Genomic DNA, 22,129 nt, shown 5'->3' with positions numbered 1-22,129 from the left:
AAAAAAAAAAACTCGCGTATAACCCGCACGTTTACCTGAAAAAAAAAAAAATGAGCGCTAGAAAGATGCAACTCACACTCAGTGATCATTTCGTTTTCAGAACATTTATTCAAACGACCGCCACCACGTCACTGGTTATCCGATTCTTAATCGTCGCCACTCTCACTACTGCCATCCGAGGCTTCATCGCCACTCTCAAAGACGTAGTCGTCCTCGGAACCATCCAGACTATTACTGATCGCACATTTTTTAAAGCTTTTGCGCACCAAATCGGCCGGTATCGCTTTCCACGCATCCACGATCCACTGGCACAGCAATGGAATATCAGGCCTTCGCACGCGTCCCGTCGGTGTGCGAAGGCGAGTCTTCACCGCATCAGTGCAGTGGCCTCTGAAGGAATCTAGTACGAGCATCGACCGGCGTGCCAGCAAGGCGCCTGGTCTTCGCTCCCAGATTACTCGAAGCCAGTCACCGACTAGGCCACTGTTCATCCACGAATTTTCTTCCGCACGCACAACGATTCCTGGGGGCAGTGGAATGCTAGGTAGCGTCTTGCGTTTGAAAATCACATACGGGCGCAGTTTCGTGCCGTCAGCCAAAGCGCATAGCATGACTGTGCAGCGCAGCTTGGCATTTCCGCCGGTCAGCACGCTGACTGATTTGGAGCCCTTTTTTTCCATGGTCGTGTCCATCGGCATCTCAAAGTACACAGGTGTTTGATCAGCATTTCCCACCTGAGACAGCAAATAGCTGTGCTCCTTCCGAAGTGCGATCACATATCGTTGAAAGTTCAACAACTTTTCCTCGTAGGCTTCAGGAAGCCGCTGGCACATGGTTGTTCGCCGCCGCATAGAAAATCCATGTCTTCGCATGAAGCGCTGAAGCCATCCACGGCTTGCACGAAACTCACGTGGAATGTTCAATTCCCGGGCCAACTTCAGGGCTTCCATTTGCGCCATCTCAGTCGAAACAGCGTGGCCACGACTTCTCTGCTCCTCAATGAACTTCGCAAGCTGCGTCTCGAGGTGGGGGTACGCGCCAGTCTTCGGACCCCGAAACACTCGCCTGTTCCGGTTCGTTGCTTCGAGACTCTCTTTTTTCTTCCTCCAGTCGCGAATGCACGACTCGTCGACGTCATGCTGTCTTGCAGCAGCTCTGTTGCCGATTTCTTCGGCAGCGGCTATAATCTTTAGCTTCTCTTTCGCTGTGAAACACTGCCGTCGAGTCGCACTCATGATGCCAAAACAAAGCAGGCAAACAGTGCAAACAGGGGTAAGTACACTAAACAGCGCCTAACGCGAGGCTCAACAATGCTGGCCTTTCGTTGGCCCTTCATCGGCTTGACAAGCGTCGATGACGATGGGGATGGCGGACTACACGGGGAGGCCGCCGCACATTGCGGTGAAGCCGACCCCCCCCCCCCCCCCTCCCAAGGAAAAAATTCGCAGATAACCCGCACCCCCACTTTTTAAACGCGTTTTTTCACATTTTGGTGCGGGTTATACGCGAATAAATACGGTACGTGAGATATGTGAAAAAGAACACCACCAAAGAAAGACGAACCGAAAATGTACCGCAATATGTATAAATGAGTGTCTGCAACTTGCGTAGAACACGATGCAGATAGCATGCATGCATGAGAGTGCGGTGCGCTGATCACCGCTGCGAAGGAGCCTTGGGGATGCACGCACATACACGCACAAAAGCTTCAAACGATTCACCACTGCTTGTATCACACCGCTTCGCAATGTGCAACGGTGCGTTAGCACCTAGGAAGATAACGCTAGAAGTGAGGAAATCCGAAGATGACCGTAGACAGTTGGCTGGGCGAGGTAAATTTTAAGTTCTCAAGCGCCCGCGTTGCAATCCGTGAAGTCTTCGCAAAGATGGTGGCAAGCGCCCATCGCCTCTTTTAGTCGTCTCGTCTGCTAGCCAGAGAACTTCCAGAGAGCAGCCAGACCAAAATCGTCCTGGCAGGTTCTGGCAGCCCGCGGGTAGCCAGAAATGGAAAATCGAAGAAGCCCAGTGCAGAGGGCGCACATGTTGCAATATAACTTTAGTTTGAGCCAGTTGGTTCATTATGTAAGTATATGTGGGGGAGTGTGCAAAAACACTGACATGGATGGGAAACGTTAACATGCACAGACTTTCAATGAACGTTAATGGGCATGACTTCCAGCTACCTTTCAGAAACTCAAGGTACAGTAGTTTGTGATATAAACTTATGTCTGACATGTGCCATCGAAATGTCGTTAAAGGCAGAAGGAAGACGTAATTGCAGCTATGGAACATGCAAATCGTGCAAATGGCCATGCGCAACAGTGACAATATGCATGAGGATAGTGCGCAAGGTATTAAAACCACAGATAGGCAACAAAAGAAATTCATAATAGCTCTAAGAACACTCCATGAAAAGTGCATGCTGTGTGCAAATGAACTTGCAAAAAAAAAACAGCAAGAACAACAGAACAGCTAAAATGGAACTTCGACATCATAACAAATGCTAAGGAACACGAACACAAAGAAGAGACACATAGACTGAACGGGACACTCACCCATACAATCTGTATGTCTTGTGAAGAAGAAAACGCACCTTGCGACACAGACGCATCGCCAACGCACGGCTTGGCTCGGCTCGCGCTGTTGATTGCTGGCGTCCTTTTTGGACAGTGCTTCGAGCTGCCTTGCCGTTCCCGGTCGCTGTGCCTTCACATTAGGAGCCGCCAATAAACCTCTTCTCAATTGGTGGAGGTGCTGGGATTCAAACCCCGTCGCTTGAAACCCTGGAGCTGCGATCAAGAATGCTACCGCCCGCCATGACCGACAGCTCATCCGAAACGGCGCTGACGCCACAGTCTGTCACCCGTACCGGCGTCCCACGACAACGGGACCCCAAGATCTTCAGCGGTGCAGACGACGAAGACGTAGAAGACTGGTTTGCGTCATATGAACGGGCGAGCGCGCACAACAAGTGGGATGATCCAGCCAAGTTAACCCACGTCATCTTTTATCTGGCTGGTGTTGCCCAACTCTGGTTCCACAACCACGAAAGTGACGTACCCACACGGTCAGTCTTCAAGACAACCGTTACAGAAGTGTTCGGCCGACCCGCTGTTAGCAAGCTGCGCGCTGAACAACGCTTGCGCGCCCGAGCACAGCAGACGGCAGAAACGTTCACAAGCTACATTGAAGACGTCTTGGACCTTCGTAAACAAGTCAACGCCGCAATGCCCAAAGCTGAGCGAATTCACCATATACTAAAAGGCATCGATGACGGCGCATTCCAGATGCTCCTAGCCAGGAATCCGCGCACTGTGTCTGAAGTCATCAGCCTATGCCAAAGTTACGATGAGTTAAGGAAGCAACGCGCTTTGACTCGGCGTGCTCTCGGAAGCGACGACTTGTTGGCGAGCCTTGACAACATGTACGACCCATCCTCATTCTTTCAGCGGGTCAAAGACTTCGTGCTTGAGGAAGTTGCCCGCCAACTTTCTTTGTCCCCTTCACTCAGGAGCCCACCTCTCGTCTTCCAAACACGCTCTGCACCCTCATTTCCGAAGAGGTCGCTCAAGTTGTCCGTTCCGCACACCACCCTCATTTCCGAAGAGGTCGCTCAAGTTGTCCGTTCCGCACACCATCAGCCACCTGCAGCCGCGAATCTCAACTCTGCGCTGGCAGTGCAGCCTGTCGCCACGCCTCTCACCTATGCGTAGCCAGTCCTGCCTGTGGCCGCGCCTCTTACGTACGCGCAGGCAGTACGTAGGCCTCCACCGGCGTCTTTCGCGACCCAGTCCCAACCGGTGCCACTGGAAGCCCATGCTGCCTCTTGGACCGCGCCGCGAGCTAATCCTTGGAGGACACCTGACAATTGTCCCATCTGTTATTCTTCTTGCACCAACCGTACGCTCGTGCTAACATCCCAGAATTTCATTCGCGTCGCTCGCCATCCCCTCGCCAACGCTTGCTCTCCCCAATGCATCGGCGACCTGCACCACCTGACCAGGAAAACTGAACGTCGCAGTTCAAGAGGCAAAAACTGCGCCCCATTTGAACGGTCTAAGTCCTCGCACCTCTCCTGCTAACGTGGTCGAAATTTGTGTAGAAGGTGTTCCTGCATTTGCTCTTGTGGATACCGGCGCAGCCGTTTCTGTGATAGCCGCCAAACTGTGCCGTTCGCTGCGCAAGGTGACCACGCCGCTTTCTAGACTGTCGCTTCGTACGGCAAGCACGCAGCACGTCACTCCGTACACAGCCTGTACTGTATGTGTGCTTATTCACGGCATTGTTTACATCGTTGAGTGTATTGTTCTTCCCACCTGCTCGCGTGACGTCATCCTCGGATGCGATTTCTTATCCTGTCATAAAGCTGTGATCGACTGCGCACATGCCGAAGTTGAATTTTCCCCTTGTGACGCACCCTTGGACGAAGATTGTGACCACCCTTCTAAACTTACCATGCACGAGGACACAGATATTCCACCTGGCTCCTTCGCCCTCATACCTGTCTCTTGCGATGCCGTCGCTGATGCAACGGTCCTCTTCACGCCGTCCGACATCTTCATGAGCTGTGAATCTCTTCCACTACCCTTCGTAACGCTTGACACGGCTGGCGGCTGCAGCAATATATACTTTTACAATCCCCTCTGTGCACCTATTAAGTGGCTCGTTGGTGAATGCTTTGGCTTCGTGGAACTCATCGACTCTTCGTCTTTGGTTAACGGCCTGGAGACTCTTTTGATGTCGACTCCGGCCAACCATCTTCGATTTCCGCACTTGAGGAAACGTCCAGGGATGCATTCTCGAATGCCATTGCCGATACCCTCACACCTTCCGAATGCGCTGACCTTGATCTCCTGCACAAATTGGTTCTGCACGGTCACCTGCTCCACCTCAGACATGTTTTGACCTGTCTAACGAACGCTGGCCTTCAACTCAACCTCAAGAAGTGTCGCTTCGCCGCGCGAGAGCTTACCATTTTAGGCCACGTTGTGTCCAAGCACGGCGTTCTACCCAATCCTGCAAAACTTCAAGCAGTCGCTGAGTTTCCGAAGCCTCAGACTATCAAAGAACTTCGAAGTTTTGTGGGCCTATGCTCATATTTCTAGCGCTTTGTTCGGAATTTCGCATCGATCATGGCACCATTGACTCAGCTTCTACGCGGTGACGCCGCCCTCTCCTGCTGGTCCCCTGCATGTGACTCCGCCTTTGCTATGCTGCATTGTCTTCTGACCTCCCCAGCTATTCTTCGCCATTTCAACCCTTCAGCTGCAACTGAAGTACATACAGATGCCAGCGGGGTCGGTCTTGGCGCCGTACTCGCCCAACGAAAGCCCGGCTACCCCGAATACGTAGTTGCCTATGCGAGTCGCACGCTGACGAAGCCTGAGGCCAATTACAGTGTGACCAAAAAAGAGTGCTTGGCTTTAGTATGGGCACTTGGCAAGTTCCGACCATACCTGTACGGGCGCCCATTCGACTTGGTCACAGATCACTACGCGCTTTGTTGGCTCACCAACTTGAAAGATCCCACTGGCCGCCTAGCCCGTTGGGCACTATGCATCCAGGAGTACGATATTCGCGTCGTGCACCGCAGCACGCGCACACACTCCGACGCAGATGCCTTGTCTCGTTCACCTTTACCTCCAGACTCGGCCTGCGGAACAACTTCTGCACATTCCATGTCATCTCTCGACATGGACTCCTTTGCCACTGCACAACGTCGTGACCCCTGGATCGCTTCTCTTTTCGACTATCTTTCTGGATCATCGACCATCCCTGTATCCCGAACCCTCCGATGCCAAGCAGTTCATTTCGCCATTCGTGACCATTTGCTGCACTGACGCAATTACACTCCTGAAGGTCGTTGGTGGCTTCTGGTGGTTCCCCACAGCTTAAGGTCTCAAATATGTGCCGCTTTCCACAACGGTCCGCAGTGTGGCCACGCCGGAGTCTTCAAGACTTACGAACGAATTCGCCACCGCTACTACTGGTGCGGCATGTACAATTTTTTACACAAGTTTGTTCGGTGCTGTCTTGACTGTCAATGCCACAAATCGCCGCCTTTACGCCCGTCTGGTGCCTTGCAGCCGCTCCCGTGCCCTGCCACTCCCTTCAATCGCGTCGGCATCGACCTATACAGCCCGCTTCCTATCACATCAGACGGCAGTTAGTGGATCGTAGTTGCTGTTGACCATTTGACACGCTACGCCGAAACTCCTGCTTTACCAAGTGCTACAGTGCGGGATATAGCCTCTTTCGTCCTACATCGCTTCGTGCTTCGACACGGCGCACTTCGAGAACTCCTCAGCGATCGAGGTTGCGCCTTCCTCTCCAAAATCGTCGAAAGTTTGCTTTCGGAATGCCACATTATTCATCGGTCAAGCACGGAATACCACCCACAGACTAACGGGCTCACAGAGCGATTTAACCGCACACTTGGTGATATGCTCTCTGTGTACGTGGCATCTAGTCATTGTAACTGGGACCGCATCCTTCCATTCATCACGTTCGCGTACAACATCGCGATCCAGGCCACTACGGGATTTTCACCTTTCTTCCTCCTGTATGGCCGCGAGCCTACGCATACCATCGACACGCTCCTTCCATACCGTCCTGACGCCTCCGAGTGTCTACCTGTGTCCGACGTCACCCGAAAGCCGAAGAAGGCTGCCAGCTAGCACGCTCCTTTATGGCAGAGCAACAGCAATGCCAGAAAGAAAACTGCATCGAAATGCTTCCAAACATCACCTATGCTCCAGGCTTTCTTGTGTGGTTGTCGGTCCCTTTCCAAACGCCTAAACCTCTTCTCAGTCTCTTCTCTGTTTCTGCGTTCCTTAGCGCTTGTTATGATGTCAAAGTTACGTTATCACCAACTAGCCCAAACTTCTTTGTTGAGCAGGAACGAGCCAGGCAATAAGCACCACTTTAGAAACTCCACTGCTTTTAAAAAACCAGCAGGCAATAATGAATTGTCATCAAATTTATGCATATGAAATTTTAAAGTGAATGGAGTGGACTAGGATTATAAAATATATAAAGAGGCACAAAACAATAAAGGTCGAAAAACAAAACCACCCAAATTAACAACACTGACTCTTAGTGAAAGAGGCATAGCAACAAAAAAAATATGTAAAACCAGATGACAAACATTTCAAGAAGAAACTTGAGCCATGGAAGAGGATAATTAAGAATCCTTAGAAACCTGCTGGGTGCCAGCATACAAAACTATCCAAGAAAGTCCACTTTCTTTCGTAACAAGGACACTGACATTTGTCAGAGCTCCTGACAATGAAATACATTTTGATGACTTCCCTTTGAAGTTTATTAGATACCTTGGACAAAGAAAGCTGTGTTGTCAAATTTTGGTGTGTACCCACAATTCCTACATTAAAAATCCTGCTGTCCTCCAGATGCATTGTGTGGTGCTAAGCGATGTTCTCATGCTCTTTCATTAAAACAATGACCTGCCTTTTCTATGTACATATAGTCAAACCACAATATATAGAACATGGATATATGGAATTATTGTGTATATTCAATGCTTTCTATATCACCTGGAAAATCGCATGCATCTTAAATTTTTTATTTCGAACGGGGTCGGGACGTAAAATAAATATATCGAACTGCGCCATCCCAGACCACGTGCGCTCTGTTGACAGGTGGTCAGCTTTCCCGCAACACCCTCGAAAATAGCGGTGGGTGTTTCAAACTACTGTGCACTATAGGTGCACACAACGATTGTGCCAAGGGTGTCATTTGAACGTAGTGGTGTACACAAATGTCTGCTTGGCTAGTTCGACAACGTCAACAGCGCATTGCATTTGCTACCCTGACTCCTCCTCGGTGCCGCGCTCTGCGCCTGCCGCGCCTCACAAGAAATGGCGTTTTGCTTCCACAAAGATGCGCGACAGCACGCATTAACTGGGCTCACTCAGACGTCATGACAGATGCGACTTAATACTTTGTTATTGGCAGTGTTTCAAAATGCTTAGATTGATGGACGTGGAGATCGCAGCGGTAGTAGTGGCCAAACGAAGACGCTGCCAAGGTTGATCCCGCAAGCACTGATGTTGCCCTGCTTCCAACTTCAACTGAGGCGGTAGCTGCTTTGGCCCTTCTACGCCACTACTGCGGTGCTATAGAAGGCACTGGCCTATTGCTTGTGTATCGTCTAGACTACTTTGAGGATGCCATGGCTAAGCACACAGCTGCCAATGAGAAGCAGGCTACACTGCTGCAGTACTTTCAGTCATAGAAATAAGTACTTTGTGTGAACTTCAAGTGAGTATTTACTGCGCCACAGTTGGTTCATTGATTGATGTACACAAGTTTATTATGTGTTTTTTACGTGATCTTATATATCAAATTCTAGCTACATCCAACTACTGTATTTCGCTATCACTGCGCTTTTCAATATATTGAGGTTCGACTGCATGTCCCTCTATAAGATAGGGGAATTGGATAAACAAACCCCAATGCACGAGAAGCCTTTGCTTCAATCTTTTGATGCCACTCGTTTAGTTGGAGGCGTGCCAGAAAAGTTATTGCTGGCCTGCCTGCTTCCAGACATGCTTTTAGCTGCATTCTGTATGAAACCATTTGTAAAGTAATGCTGAACTTCAGAAATCTCGCCACAAATCTAAATTGAATTTGAATTGAATTCCGGGGTTTTACATGCCAAAACCACAATTTGATTAGAGCCATGCCATAGTGGGGGACTTCATATTAATTTTAACCACCAGGGGATTTTTAATGTTCCCCGATGCATGGGGCACAGGCGTTTTTGCCCCCATTGAGATGCGGCCGCTGGAGCCAGCATTTGATCCTGTGACCTCGGGCTTAGCAGCGCAACACCATAGCCACTGAAGCCACCACAGCGGATCGCCATAAATCTGTGTGTACCGTTACCATGCCCTATTTAGTGCACTCAACATCTAATTTGTCTAATTTGGATGTCTAATTTTCCCTTTATCGATCAGACACATCTGCATCAGAAAAGTAGTACTGAATATCTACAAAAATGTCTTTGGTAGTCTGCATCAAGCTTTCTTCTTTCAGCTCCATGTTTGAAAATGCCAAGAAACATGAGAATTTTTTATCATGTTAGTGTGGAGGAAGCCATGTCTAGGGAAATGAATTGCCTTGAGGCGCCAAGCTCACAAATTTGGGTGCCAAGTTTCGGCACTGCCTGCAACATTGTTACGCTCATGACAGAGAAAAAAGCATTTATCTTGCATTCACGGCACCTTATCTTAATAACTGAACAGAAAAATTTTGTTTTGCATTTTTTGTTATGAGAGAAGCCTTCAAAAAAAAAAAGAGAGAGAAACTGTTACTAACTCCATAGTCCGTCGCAAGGTCCATTTTTTATCATGATTTTTCAAAATCATTTCATTGAGCTTCATAAAAATTTGAGAAACTCAAGGGGCTTTTCTTAAACCTTCCAAAAGTGTTCTTGTTTTGCTTTTGATGTTGGAGGTACCTGAAGGGTACATTTACAATGAAAACACTATATTTTGCTTTTAACCAAATTTTTAATTTTCTTCGACCACCTACCGCAAAACTGGAGGCAGGTGCTACAATTTGACATTTTGCTTGCTGCAAGATTTTCTTCAAAATGCTCTTGTCCATTCCCACCACATTCAGGTAGAAAATGTCAGCTTTCAAGTGAAAATTGTTCTGCTCATGTGAAAGACACATTGGGTCACTTTTAACAATGAATGGAGGATACATAGTTTTGTCTAAACCATAGAAAAAGCTGGCACCTATGTTTACTTGTTGCATAGTATGTGGTTATATGGATAACCTTTCTCTTCCGTTTTTTTTTTCTTTTTTGCAGCTTCACGAAGCAGCTGACATTATTCAAAAACTCCATCTGATAGCCCAAGAGTTGCCTTATGGAAAGTATGCCCCTTCCTAATTGGTGTGCTTTGGTTGTTGTCACTTACAGAGAGTTCATTTGGTTTACAGCAAGTTGATGTTTTCATATCTTTGTCGACAGCAGAGTAAAAAGTATTTTTGGAAGATCTTTGTGCAGCAGGCTATCTGTGAAGTTTCAGGAATACTATGTACTTTAAGTAGCTTTGAAGCAGCATTGAAGAGGCAATTACAGAAGAAATACAAACTGAAACTTCCTTGCAAAGAGTTGTACTCTCCCACCCTCCTGTTTGTGTCAGCCCAGAGTTCAAGATCCCCACTCCTAAGTTTTTGTTCCATTGCAGTTATTGTGTAAACCCAAAAGGCAGCAGGGATGTTGCTATCAAGAGGCTGATATAGTGAAGTCACGATAACTCGAAATCTCTTCATTTGAATTGACGGTAGTTTGAAATGCTCTCCTAGCCAAGTCCTATGTATTTGAATAGAGAAAAACTCCCGTGAATTCCAACAGCAAAAACTATGAAATGGTTATTTCAAACAAAATCTCTCACTCCCATGCACCAGTTTTTGCACAGACCCTAACTAAAGGCGACCTCCTCCTAGTGTGCCCTCGATCACATCATCTTAAACATTCGGTAGCACGGCGAGTGTCATGCCACCACCCTTGTCAACTCACCTTAGCACGTTTTCCTTCACAGCAAGTGGTGGAGCACGAAGGCAAGGCAGGCCAGTTGGTTAGGATTCATTGTACTTTTGGTAACAGCGCAAAAGGAAGAAAAAGCAGAGCTCCTTTAAATATAGCGCCTGATTAGTAAGTAGGTAAGCAAGTCAGTGCCCTGTTGTAGTGTTTTTCGTCCTTTTGCCCTTGTTTGCTTTTGCACTGTTACCAAACGTATGGTAAACAGCAAATGGTGCACGAGGCATGATTTTGTCACACTTGGAGTTTATATGGAACCTAGGCTTCTTCCAGCACATATCATGCACTCATGGAGGAAAGATAAGACCTTTTCAAAGAGAGCCCAGTGATGGGTTTTGGTATTGTGCGCTGTACTGTACTGTTAATCGGGCGCCATATTCAAAGGCGCTCTCCTTAATTTGAACTCCGTTTTATTTGAATAAATTTCCGGTCCCCTTGAAGTTCGAATTAATGAGATTCTTCTGTACAAGTGTATTGAAAGCTCCGAAAAGACCTGAAACTGGTTCTTTTTAAAAAATAAAATAATTAATTGATTTATACGTCCGCACCATCACCGTAACAGAATAACCAGCATCGCCACGGTTTAACAACACCTTAAAACAACTAAAATATATATATAAGAGGCTACTTAGCTTGGCAAAACAATCTATCACCCCTTCCGAATGAAGTAAGTACTGCAGCATTGAAAAGAAATTTCGATCTCTTGCCGCCAAAAACAAACGTTGATTCTTCTCATTCTTTTCAAGTACTGCGCCAGTTGAGCCATCTTGCGCCAAACCGCCGAGCTGAACCAACTTGCGCCAAAACAGTAACTTTAAGTGAGATTCCAAATTTATGTAGTAGGCTGTGCATGTTCAGTGGCAACCACAAAGCCGTTGGCTAGCCCTTAGCCCTGCAATCCAAGCCTAAGTAATGCGTTTCTGCATCGGCATCCTTGTAGTGTCGGTGTGTTCAAAGAGGCCAACTACGGGGGGGCTCCGGGGCCTGAGCACCTTTCCGGAGTTTTCAGGGGGGAGGGGGTCGAGCCTCCCACCCCCCAGGCGATGTTGAAGCCCCCCCCACAGAAACACACACCTACAGTGCCATTACCAGAGCTTTGTCACCAACATCATTTAAGGTTTCTTTTGACTGTCCTCCACCTTTTCACTTGAAATTTTGCTGGGGCTAATAGCTTTCTGCATCATTGTTGGTGCGGACGTGCACGGCTTTTAATTCATTGTTTCACTTTATTGCAAACCCTGACAATAAGGTGACATGTGCATTAGAAGCACTAGCGACAGCTGCCTCATCCGTATTTTCTCACTTCAACATTGTTTTAAATTTACACTGTAAACAGCATGCACACATGCAATATATTTAAATGTACACACAGGACAAAGTTTATTACATTTTTGAAAGAGATGTAAGTATCTAATTAAAAAGGATTTCTAATTTTGTGGATAGCCTATGCCTAGAGAAAGAATATGTTGCTGTATGTTCACCATGCTTCAAATTACTTTGCATGCTTTTTTGACCATGAAAAAAACCGAAAGACTTCAGTGACCCCTTCAGCAGTCTTATCAGCGGTGTGTGAAATGCACATGAAGGTTGTGCGTCTCAGTATTGCTTTTCTTTCCAGTCAATGCTAATGACCCATGAAAAAAAAAAGCATTTCTAATAATTTGCAACATTTATTAGGGATGGAAATATCGTCAGTAGCATGCAAAGGTCATAAATAGTACAGGGTGTCCCAATTAACTATCATGCACCAAGATTTAAAGAAAGAGCTATGTGTTGCTTGAAGAAAACCTAGTGCATATTGTTTACAGTACAGTGGAGTAATTGCCAGTAATTTTTTCGTTACTAAGATTTAATTAGGTAATTGTATTTAACTCGAGATGTACTATCCTAATTATCAAAGTGTCAACGAGGCAGGGACATCTAACTGCAGTATTTTCAGCGACGTACTGATTGCGTACTAATTTTTTTTCCGACTGGTAATTAAACCCAGCGTAATATGGAGAATACCACATGACTGCGCTCCAACCTGGATCATAAAGCAGCGCCCTCGAACATGCTCACGCTAAGTTAGCCAGAATGAAATAAATGAAATAAAGAAAAAAATTGTGATCGAGCTGGTGCCTTATCTGCCGTGCCCCGGCCGAAGTAACATGCCGCGTTTGGTATTAGTTGGAAACAAGCTGTAATAGCTAGCTGTTGTCTTAGCATAAATGAAGTGCACATTGGTTTCTTTCTTTCTTTCTTTTTTTACCACAAAATCTATCTCCACAAAATCGAATCGACGTCAGTACAATGTTTAAAGGTGCGTTTTGTTTTGTCAAAGTCGCCATGTGTTTCTCTAATGAGCAGAAGGTACAAATTATCCTACCTTGGGACCTGCAAATGACAACAAGAGGAAGGCCGAAAATATATATATCAGTCATGGAAGTATGGTGGTAGACCATACGCATCGACTGTCATCAGAAATTATGAAAACCTAAAACAAACCGGCAGCTTCAAAAAACAGCGATGGAGGACTCAAAGTCTATGCATGGGCGTTCTAGCAATTATCGCCTCAAACCTTCATGCTACCGTGCGGGATGTGGCCGCCCAGGTACCAATATCCAAGTCGTCAGTTTGGAGGATTCTAAATGACAGCCTTTCACCTCTACCACCTTAACCAGCATCAGTGCTTGGAAGATAAGGACCTGTAGAATCGTCTAGAATTCTCGAATTGGGTCCTCACAAAAGCCGATGAGTCACCGGACTTTTTGAGCAACGTTATGTGCACAGATGAAGCCAATTTTCGCAGAAGCTACTAGGTAAATTTGCATAATGTACACTTTTGGAGTGACTCCAATCTACACTGGGTAAAGCACGATTGGCACCAATACCAGTGGTCGCTCAATGTGTGGTGCGGAATTTACACTGGTGCTATAATCGGTCCCATCTTCTTCGATTAAACACTGACGTGAATGAAATCCTTGAAGCAGTGGTAAACGAGTTTCTCAGCAAAGTCCCACGGTCTCGTCTTCCACTTCTGGGGTATCAGCAAGATGGGGTGCCAGCACACAGCAGCAGCCGAGCAGGAAACTGGCTGGATGCGACTTTTTATGTGCAATAGATTGGAAAGCACGGGCCTGTAAATTGGACGGCTAGGTCACCTGACCTCTCCTCACTCGATTTCTTTCTTTAGAGTTATGTGAAAAATTGTGCTTACATGATCGAGACGGGACGTCAGATTAGGTCAAGGCAAGGATAATGGATGTTTGCTGTGGAATTCCAGCGTCGGTCATCAAGAAAGCCACTGAAGATGTGATAAAATGGACACAGTACTGTGTATAGCTGCACAAGGAAACCTCTTTGAACACGTCCTGTAGGCTGGTGTTCAACGGAGCTTACAAATTTATGGATAATAAGGGCACACCGAAATCTCGTGTTCGTTTTTTTTGTGTATTCTTTCTTTTTTTTTTTGTGCTGACATCATGGTTGCCAATTCGGTTCATTTAGAAGTGATATATTTACTCTCTTAAACGCATCGATTTTGCCTTTTCTCTACACGTTGGTCGCTTCCCGGTCTGTTTATATCGCTTTTATTTTTTGACACGAACCTGTTATTGCAGTACGTATACATTTTCATGAAAAATAAGACAGTCACTTTAATTTGGCTTTGGTCCGAAGCAAGTTTCTGGCTCAAAATATAGCTTCAGGTGCACTCTTTCGATGCCGTGCGAGCAATGCCCATATTTTGAAACATTCTATACCTATTCCATTGCTTTTTGCATTTCGTGTGTGGTCAGAGCGACACTTCGGCCGTATTATAAAGGGATTTTGTTATCAGTGTGATAAATCAGCCTTGAGAGACAGATAATAAGTGTGACATAGAAATGAGAGGAAGGAATAGCTGCAAAGTCGCGAAACCTGCTTTTTGTGCTCCTTCTAAACCATTGTTAAGATGATGCGCTCTCTCTTCGGGTTTGCGACAGGCAATGCAGTTGCTTTCAATCAGGGTGCTTAATTGAGGGTACTGCTTTATGATGCGGGTGGGAGCGCAGTCACGTTGCACTTCTCATTTTTCGCAAAGTTCCTTTGCCAGTCGAAAAAAAAAATAACTGTAGACAATTAGTGCATCGCTGGAAACACCACATTTAGATATAATTTTGGGGTGCTTACGCATGCCTCCTTGACACTGAAAATTAGGACAGTACTTCTTGAGTTACATGTTTAATTGCAATTACTGAATTAAATCTCAATAACGAAACAATTACTGGTGTTTATTCCACTGTACTGTAAACAATGTGCGCTAGGTTTTCTTCGAGTAACGCAACTTCTTTTTTAAAATCTTGGTGCATGATAATTGGGGAACACTTATTCACGCTATAACCAAAATGAGGCCAAGCCGGATTCACTCGAAATCAGAATCAACAGCAGTCATGCGCAGCAGCGCTTATACTTGGACTCACAAGAGAGAGAGAGAGAGAGAGAGAGGCTTCAGTTTCGCCAGAAAGCTGAAGCAGTACTAGTGATAACCAAGTATGCGACAATCACACGAAGCTTCTTCAAGTACAAGGTGTTTGTTTGTTTGTGTGTGTGTGTGTGTGTGTGTGTGTGTGTGTGTGTGTGTGTGTGTGTGTGTGTGTGTGTGTGTGTGTGTGTGTGTGTGTGTGTGTGTGTGTGTGTGTGTGTGTGTGTGCACGTGGGAGGGGGGGTCAGAAAGCTGGTCCGGCCCCAGCACCTCCCGGAAAAATGAAAACTCTCCACCTATGGGTGTGTTTGTTGGCATAATTGTAACTAGGCCGCAAGAAAATGAAAACCGTTTTGTGCTATACAATGCATTATGAATGCTTTATATAAGTGTTATGCGATAGTGTAAATGTGGACCATCTAAAGATTTGAACTGTCGCTCATTTCATGGGGCTGTTGGGAAGGAAAGTCATGTTCAGTGAATAGGGTCGTGCAGTCTGCTCATCTTGTAGCTTATCAGCATTGTTTTACATTTTAGCACTCGCTTTCGCGCTCTATTGGTAAGTAAATCTGCATTGATTCATTGGGTGGATGCCATGCGTGTGACATTCTAAATCTATTTCTCACATGCACTTCGTCCGGTTACAGGGATGATAGTGCAGCACACCGACAAATGGCCTGCTTGCTTTCATGAAACTTCTGGTCACAAATATCCAATGGCAACCGCAGTCTTCATTCAAATTTGCACTCAGGCTACAATATCTTCTGCAGGGCCATACCACACGAAATCAGACTTCTGCTGCGCCAGAAGGAAAGCCAAGGATGTAACATTTCATATTTAGTTAATCTTAGCAGCCAAATGGTGGTCCTAATTAAAAGTTCTGCGAAAATGCAAGCCTTCAAAATTGCATTCGCGGCAGTGGTACTTACGATGTGTCTTGTGCAGATCGAGTACAAAAATTTTAGTAAGCCATCCTTCGGCACATAAAATATCTGTTGCTGTTCTAAATTGGCTTTATGGTACCTGTGGTGTAACCGCGAATAAGCCAGAATAATCGAGCTAATTCAAAAAATTGGTTGAAGCCGCAGACCGGCAAGCCAGTGAACGTTTTTATCCCTTTATTGTTTTCAAAAATATCTTGGAGCTTTTTCTCGGCAAGCGATGTGAAATACTGGCAAATGTGCGATGACCAGTACGTCACTTCACATTTATTCTGCGGTATTCTGCTCTCTTAACTGCAGGTCACCAAGGATTAAAAATTACCAGAGGGCACTACTCAAATGGCGGTTACTGTACCTTAATTTATGGGTGTTGTTCATGGTGGCCACTGTGAATATTTCTTGTTCATTGTGCACAAATATGTTCAATAAGCTAAATTTATAAACTTAGCTAGTTGATGAGATGCCAGTGAAAGAGTTTTGTATGACGGTGACAGATGACCGATAACAGCATAAATCAACCTAGGATTTGTGAAGACATTTTTTAACAAGAAAGAAAGGGCTTGAAATAGGTAAAATGTAAAAATAAACCACTGTGACCGTGACAGCGCTTGTGCGCACCAAATATTACATCAATCTTTATGCAAACTATGTCAAATAGGGGCACTAGGAACAAGCGGCCGCACTTTTTTCTCAACCTGTCCGCAGTTTTTGGTGCGCATGTTTGGTCCCTGCCAAATGCGAAGTAGCGCGATCTTGCAATAGTTCACATTCCGAACCGTAACAAGACCGTGCTTCAGATTTGCACGTTCGTAATATACGCATCGCACTGATGAAAACATTTACGTCTGAGACCACTTATATTACTGGTCCATGGACGCATTGTTACGTGGACTTTTAAATAATTTTTGCAGCTTCTTTCTCATTTTTCTTTTTAAAGAAAAGGAATACACATGACCTTGGTTGCTACACAAGTTGTTATCGGTCATTTCTTGACGTATTCCACAACCTTTGCACTGACACCTTATTGAATAATTAAGGTAATAAATGTTAGCTTATTAAAATTAAATATTAGTTGCTTGTTTACAATGAAAAAAAAATACTTGACTAGCATTAACATAAGCCTATCAACATAGACGAGGCGCTGTTCATGGAAAGCCCTCAATCTTTTTTTCTTGGCCTCAGTTGCCACATCTGGTATATAATTTAATGCTGGTTTCTGAGAAACATCTGCAGTTTTGTACCATAAACATGTACCATAATCTAATAGTGTTCTGCAAAGTCAAATAAGGGACATCTGTCTAAGGCAAAAGTCTTAAGTGGCTTGTTGCAATGGCTCATACCCGAAAGGAAGTGGCATCTAGTCCAGTGATGCAAAAAATATCAGGAATGGCTCATTAGCCAGCCTTTAGCCAGCTGCACGCATTGCTCGTTTTGTTGTCTGCTAGCAGCCAGTGAGCTTTCGGTGCAATACCAGTCTAAAATTGTCCTGGCTGTTCTGGCAGCCCATAGGTAGCCAGAGACCACACAGACCTATAAAAAATGAATGTTTGGCTGTGTTCCAGCATCCCACAAGTAGCCAGAAGTGGAATATAGAAGAGGCCCACTGATTATATATATGGTAAACAGTAGAGGAAAATGGTTATAAGAGCCTTATTTCTTTTTAAATCTATAGTCACGGTCACATTTATGCAGCCCTATGCTGGAAATAATCGTAAACAATGAGCATGATAGCAGTTGTATACCAGCATGTTAGAGAAGCCAACAAGTGCAGGTCTGGCTGTAAGAATTTGATCTGTTGCTTCTCAAGGTGATAGTCATGTGGTTTTTGCTTTCAGAATTGATGAATTATTTCTTAAGTAACAAACACCTTTTTCTATTTTTTTCCAGACTTTTTATGCTTTAGTAGCTTCAAGATCAGCCAGTTGTGTTTGTCCAGACAGTGCTGGCAGCCTGTACATACGGAGCCTTTATGGCACAATGAGCTGTTGGTGTTTCGCATATCACTGGGAGGTGGCTCGCTTGGAGGTTGGTCAGCGGGATCCAGAAGGGGAAGATCAAGATGAAGTGCGTGGCAAGGAAGTCGAGGCCCAGCATCATGTCATGCGGGCATTTGGCACGGGCAACCATAGACCTGTCTGGCGATTAGTGATGCAAACACGAGCGCTGCACATTCCAATGATAGCAGCTGTTCTGCCAACAGCGACACAGAGAACTTGAGTCATCGTTGGCATCAGAATTTTCTTGAGCTTTCAACGAAAATCGGCACTCATGATGGAAAGGTGTGTCCCAGTGTTGATAGTGACTTGTACACCATCAATCTGTACATCCAGGAGGTTCTGTTAGGTAGGGATCGTCAATAGAGGATTTTCGATTGGTTGAAGATGCAGCGCCACCTCTTGGAGCTGTGTTGCTTAGTTTTCAGTCTGGGAGCATTGTAGAAAGGTTGGGGAGGATGGTCAGTGAGGCTGAGGGGAGCCAGATTGGTGGCGTTGGGGTGAAGGTGAGCAGGAGTAGCGGGGCTCAGCCACCTGTTCTTGAAGGGCAACTTGGTCAGATCTGGGCATATACAAGTGGTAGTGCCCAGGTGCGTTAAAGTATCCGGGAAAATTTGACTGTCGTGTAGAAGTCCAGCAACTCCAGCAGTGGCAGGAGATATGGATGACCCGGTGACAATGAAAACAAATAGGCTTGTCGTCGGGAGTTCGCCATGCGGATGGATTCTGGAACAGTGGAGGAAAGTTTGATGTGGGTGAAGGTAGAGTTGCGAAATGTGGCTGGACATCGGAGCGAGGAGCTGGGGAAGCAGAGTAGATACCTATATTGGCAATCTCCTGTATGACGTAGCTTGGACATGGGGTTTAAGAAACACAGGTGGGCCGAATGACTTACGTTCCAGGGTAGTTGGGGCAGCCGCCTCAAGTTCATGCTGAATGGTACCCGTAACATTATCGCAGCTGCTGGCTGAGTGAAAGAGATCGTCACACGATGATGTCGCTGCGGTATTCAGAAGGTGCTGGAACTGATGTGTGATGCTTTGGCTTTTGGTTTGTTCCAGGCGGTGGCATTCTTTAATGATGCTGTCAAGTCGTAACATTTGTAAACACAAGTAAGTTAAAGGCATTGTTGCAATACCTTTAAGGACGTGTGCAACTTATCCGCCTCAGCCATATTTTCGTTGGCTTTGCAGCAGGGAGCTAAGATGTCTTCTATATAGGTTACATATGGCTCCGTTGACATCTACGCACAAGTAATTCCTTCCTGTCAGTAGGCTGTCGACCGAAGGGGTTCCCAATAAGTCGCGAATCTTCTGCTTGAAGCTGTCCCAGCTTGTGACCTCGTGTTCATGGGTTTGAAACCATACTCGAAGCATTCGGCCAATGTAGAAGGTAACGCTTCCGAGCATGATAGTAGGGTTCCACTTGTTGTTAGTGCTGATGCATTTGTAGAGATTCAGCCAGCCATCGACATCAGCACTGTCCAGGCCTGAGAAGAGACCAGGATTTTTGGGGATGGAAAGCATTATGAAAGTCGTGGTAGGTAGGGCAGCCGGCGTGGTCGAGATTGATTGACCGGAGGCTGTGGTGGAAACCTTGAGTGGCCGTCTGCTGCGGAGCTCCATGGTGAGGACAGGGACCGCAAACATCCACCTAAAATGTTACATGTAAAGGTGCACAGGAATTACTACATACAAATACATTTATTGGCGCATATGCATGTAGCCCTGCCAAGAACAAACAGTCCCTCTGCCAGGTTATATTGTCATTGTCCTCATCGTCACTTCAATTGTGATAGGTCTGCTCTTGGTAAATGACATAGCTCTGCTGTAGCAATATATCGCCACAAGGAATACTGGGAGACTCCCTAGCTCACATGCTTACAAAAGCATTTAGGTGTGATGCCATGCAATGAGGGTGTCACCAGATGCTCATATTCTGCCGTTCCACTCATTCATGGGATGGCAGTGCCACTTGTAAACATGAATTTTTTTTTTGTGATATTAATAATCATCAAAAGTATGCAAAGGCATGTAAATTATAATGAAAGCTTTATTAAGCAAATAGCATGGTGAACATAATTGCACCTTACTTATTTACAGTTTGTGATCGCATGGGTGGATCCAACTATTTTTAAAGTAGAGTTCTTGCAGTGCACGGTATTATTACATACTTTCTTTCCTAATTTAAATAATTGCAAGTACTGATGTTCTGTTTGATTCTGTCACTATGAAGTGTATTCTTTTATTTGCAATACAATCTCACAACAGATTTTGGTGAGTTGTCAGTCCCTTTAATGATTTTAGACGTGTTTGAAAGCAGTGATGTGGTGGCTACTTCTGAGATTGCTTGCCACTTTGTGTGCACTACTAGCGTGTAGGTGAGTTGCTGTTTCTTGTTATTCTCTATGGCCGGTAACGTTCAGACTTTGTTCCAGGTTTGAGAAGGCACGTTTGAGGATTGCTCAGAAGTACAATGAGGTCGAGAAGGCCTTAATTGCTGAATTTGTCCGAGCACATCATGAAGGTGACAAGGAGACCATGAGGCAAGTTGCGGCTGTTCTGTCGCACTTCAGGGTGGGTGCCTTTGGTTATTATGTCTTTTGTTTAGTTTCTTTGGACCAGTGGTTCTCAACCATGACCATTTGCATCGCGACAATGTAATGCACATAATAGTTATGGTCCACCTATACAACACCTGGGGCTGAGGGAACACATTCTCAAGGTACAGTGAAACCTTATTCAGAAAAAAAAATGAAAATAATTTGCACACATGATAAGGTCCCATCAGTGATTAACCGGTTGTTTCTGCGAAGACATTAAGCAATTTTTAAAAATTGCTTGTGGCAGATCCTTGAGCTGGGCTTCGCACAAGGCAGACATTACTTGCACGAGAAATTGAAATGAATAATCGACTAAATAGCAAAATTTCACTAATGAAGTTTTTTACTGATTATCTTAAAGCTCATATTGCAATACAAGTTGGAGCCAGTGAGACTGCCAATCATATCCCCTTAAAAAGAATTCTGTGGATGAACCCACTTTTGAGATATGCTTATTATGTTTTTAACTCAATGCCGTTTTATGCATTGAAGCACAAAATTAACTGAACTGCTCATATATATCTTTGCAATGTTTGGGAATTAATATCGTGACACTGGTGTCATCCTGAGAATTTGTTCCAAGTGGGTCCGCAACACCCCGGCTTCAATTTTTAAATTGCAGTGTGGGTCATAATATAATTAGTTAAAAGCTTTGTTTGTGAATTTTTGTTAACTTGCCAATTATGCATTTAAATTTCTTGAGCAAATTTCTACCTCTTTGAGTAGACCTGCTCAGACTATAATTGTGTGGTCTCCCACAGGCGATCTTTAAGAATTACTGTGGGTGTGCAAATATTCTAGAACTTCAATTATAGAATAATATATATTTAATATTTGTATTTGATTAGAAAAATAGATATCTGAAAATGTTTGAATATTCGGTTGGATACGAATATTCAAATCAAGTCGAATATATAGCTAGCTGTGCTGGAGCAAACCAGGTTATTAGCATTTGTTTCTATCTAATTTACGAATATTTGTGCGATTTTGTGCCGAATTTTGCAATGATTTTGTGCTGCTAGCGAAATTTGCCTGCAAAGCACACTTAGACATGGAATGTCTAAACTTTGTGGGAAAGCAAGCCTCTCAGTAGCAAGGGGCATGGGTTTGTGGACAGCAAGAGTGCACTTTATTTATTTATTTATTTATTTATTTATTTGTTGATTTATTTTGCAGCGCCACTCCCAATTCTGAGCTTATTGCTTGAAAGCAAGTGCGATAAGGGATGACTGGCGCACGGTGGAATGTCTCCGATTTTACAGGCATTTGATGCGGTATAATAAGGCACAGGCTGGCGAGGACAGCTAGTGTGAATAACTAAATTTTCCAAGTTAACATGAGCCAATTGCACAATGTTTTGGTATAACGAATTACTAGCCTAGTTCTTTTAACATTGACACTGTAATTGCAATATTTCAAAATAACAAATTAACCCAATTTGCTAATAAATGCATGTGCATATTATTCGCTGTTTGATTCGATATTCGAAGCTAAGTATTCATATTCTAAAATTATGCTGTTCACATGCCCCCCAAAATTATTTAAGGTCCTTGCAGAAACTCTCCCATGTCTATT

At 45.0% G+C, this 22,129-nt stretch overlaps 1 protein-coding gene across 1 annotated transcript in view; it reads left to right on the top strand.

Annotated features, from left to right (window-relative positions):
* Sec10 (Exocyst complex component Sec10) overlaps positions 1–22,129 on the top strand; it is a 243,095-nt gene that overhangs the window by 28,161 nt on the left and 192,805 nt on the right. Inside the window, exons 4-5 of the mRNA XM_075673687.1 lie at positions 9,839–9,903; positions 20,390–20,528. Of these exons, the coding sequence (XP_075529802.1) occupies positions 9,839–9,903; positions 20,390–20,528 (204 nt within the window). The remainder of the gene's footprint in view (positions 1–9,838; positions 9,904–20,389; positions 20,529–22,129) is intronic.

The sequence above is a fragment of the Dermacentor variabilis genome, chromosome 11 (genome assembly GCF_050947875.1).
Source record: "Dermacentor variabilis isolate Ectoservices chromosome 11, ASM5094787v1, whole genome shotgun sequence".
NCBI classification, from domain to species: Eukaryota; Metazoa; Arthropoda; class Arachnida; order Ixodida; family Ixodidae; genus Dermacentor; species Dermacentor variabilis.
This window is presented reverse-complemented; position numbering and strand designations above follow the sequence as displayed.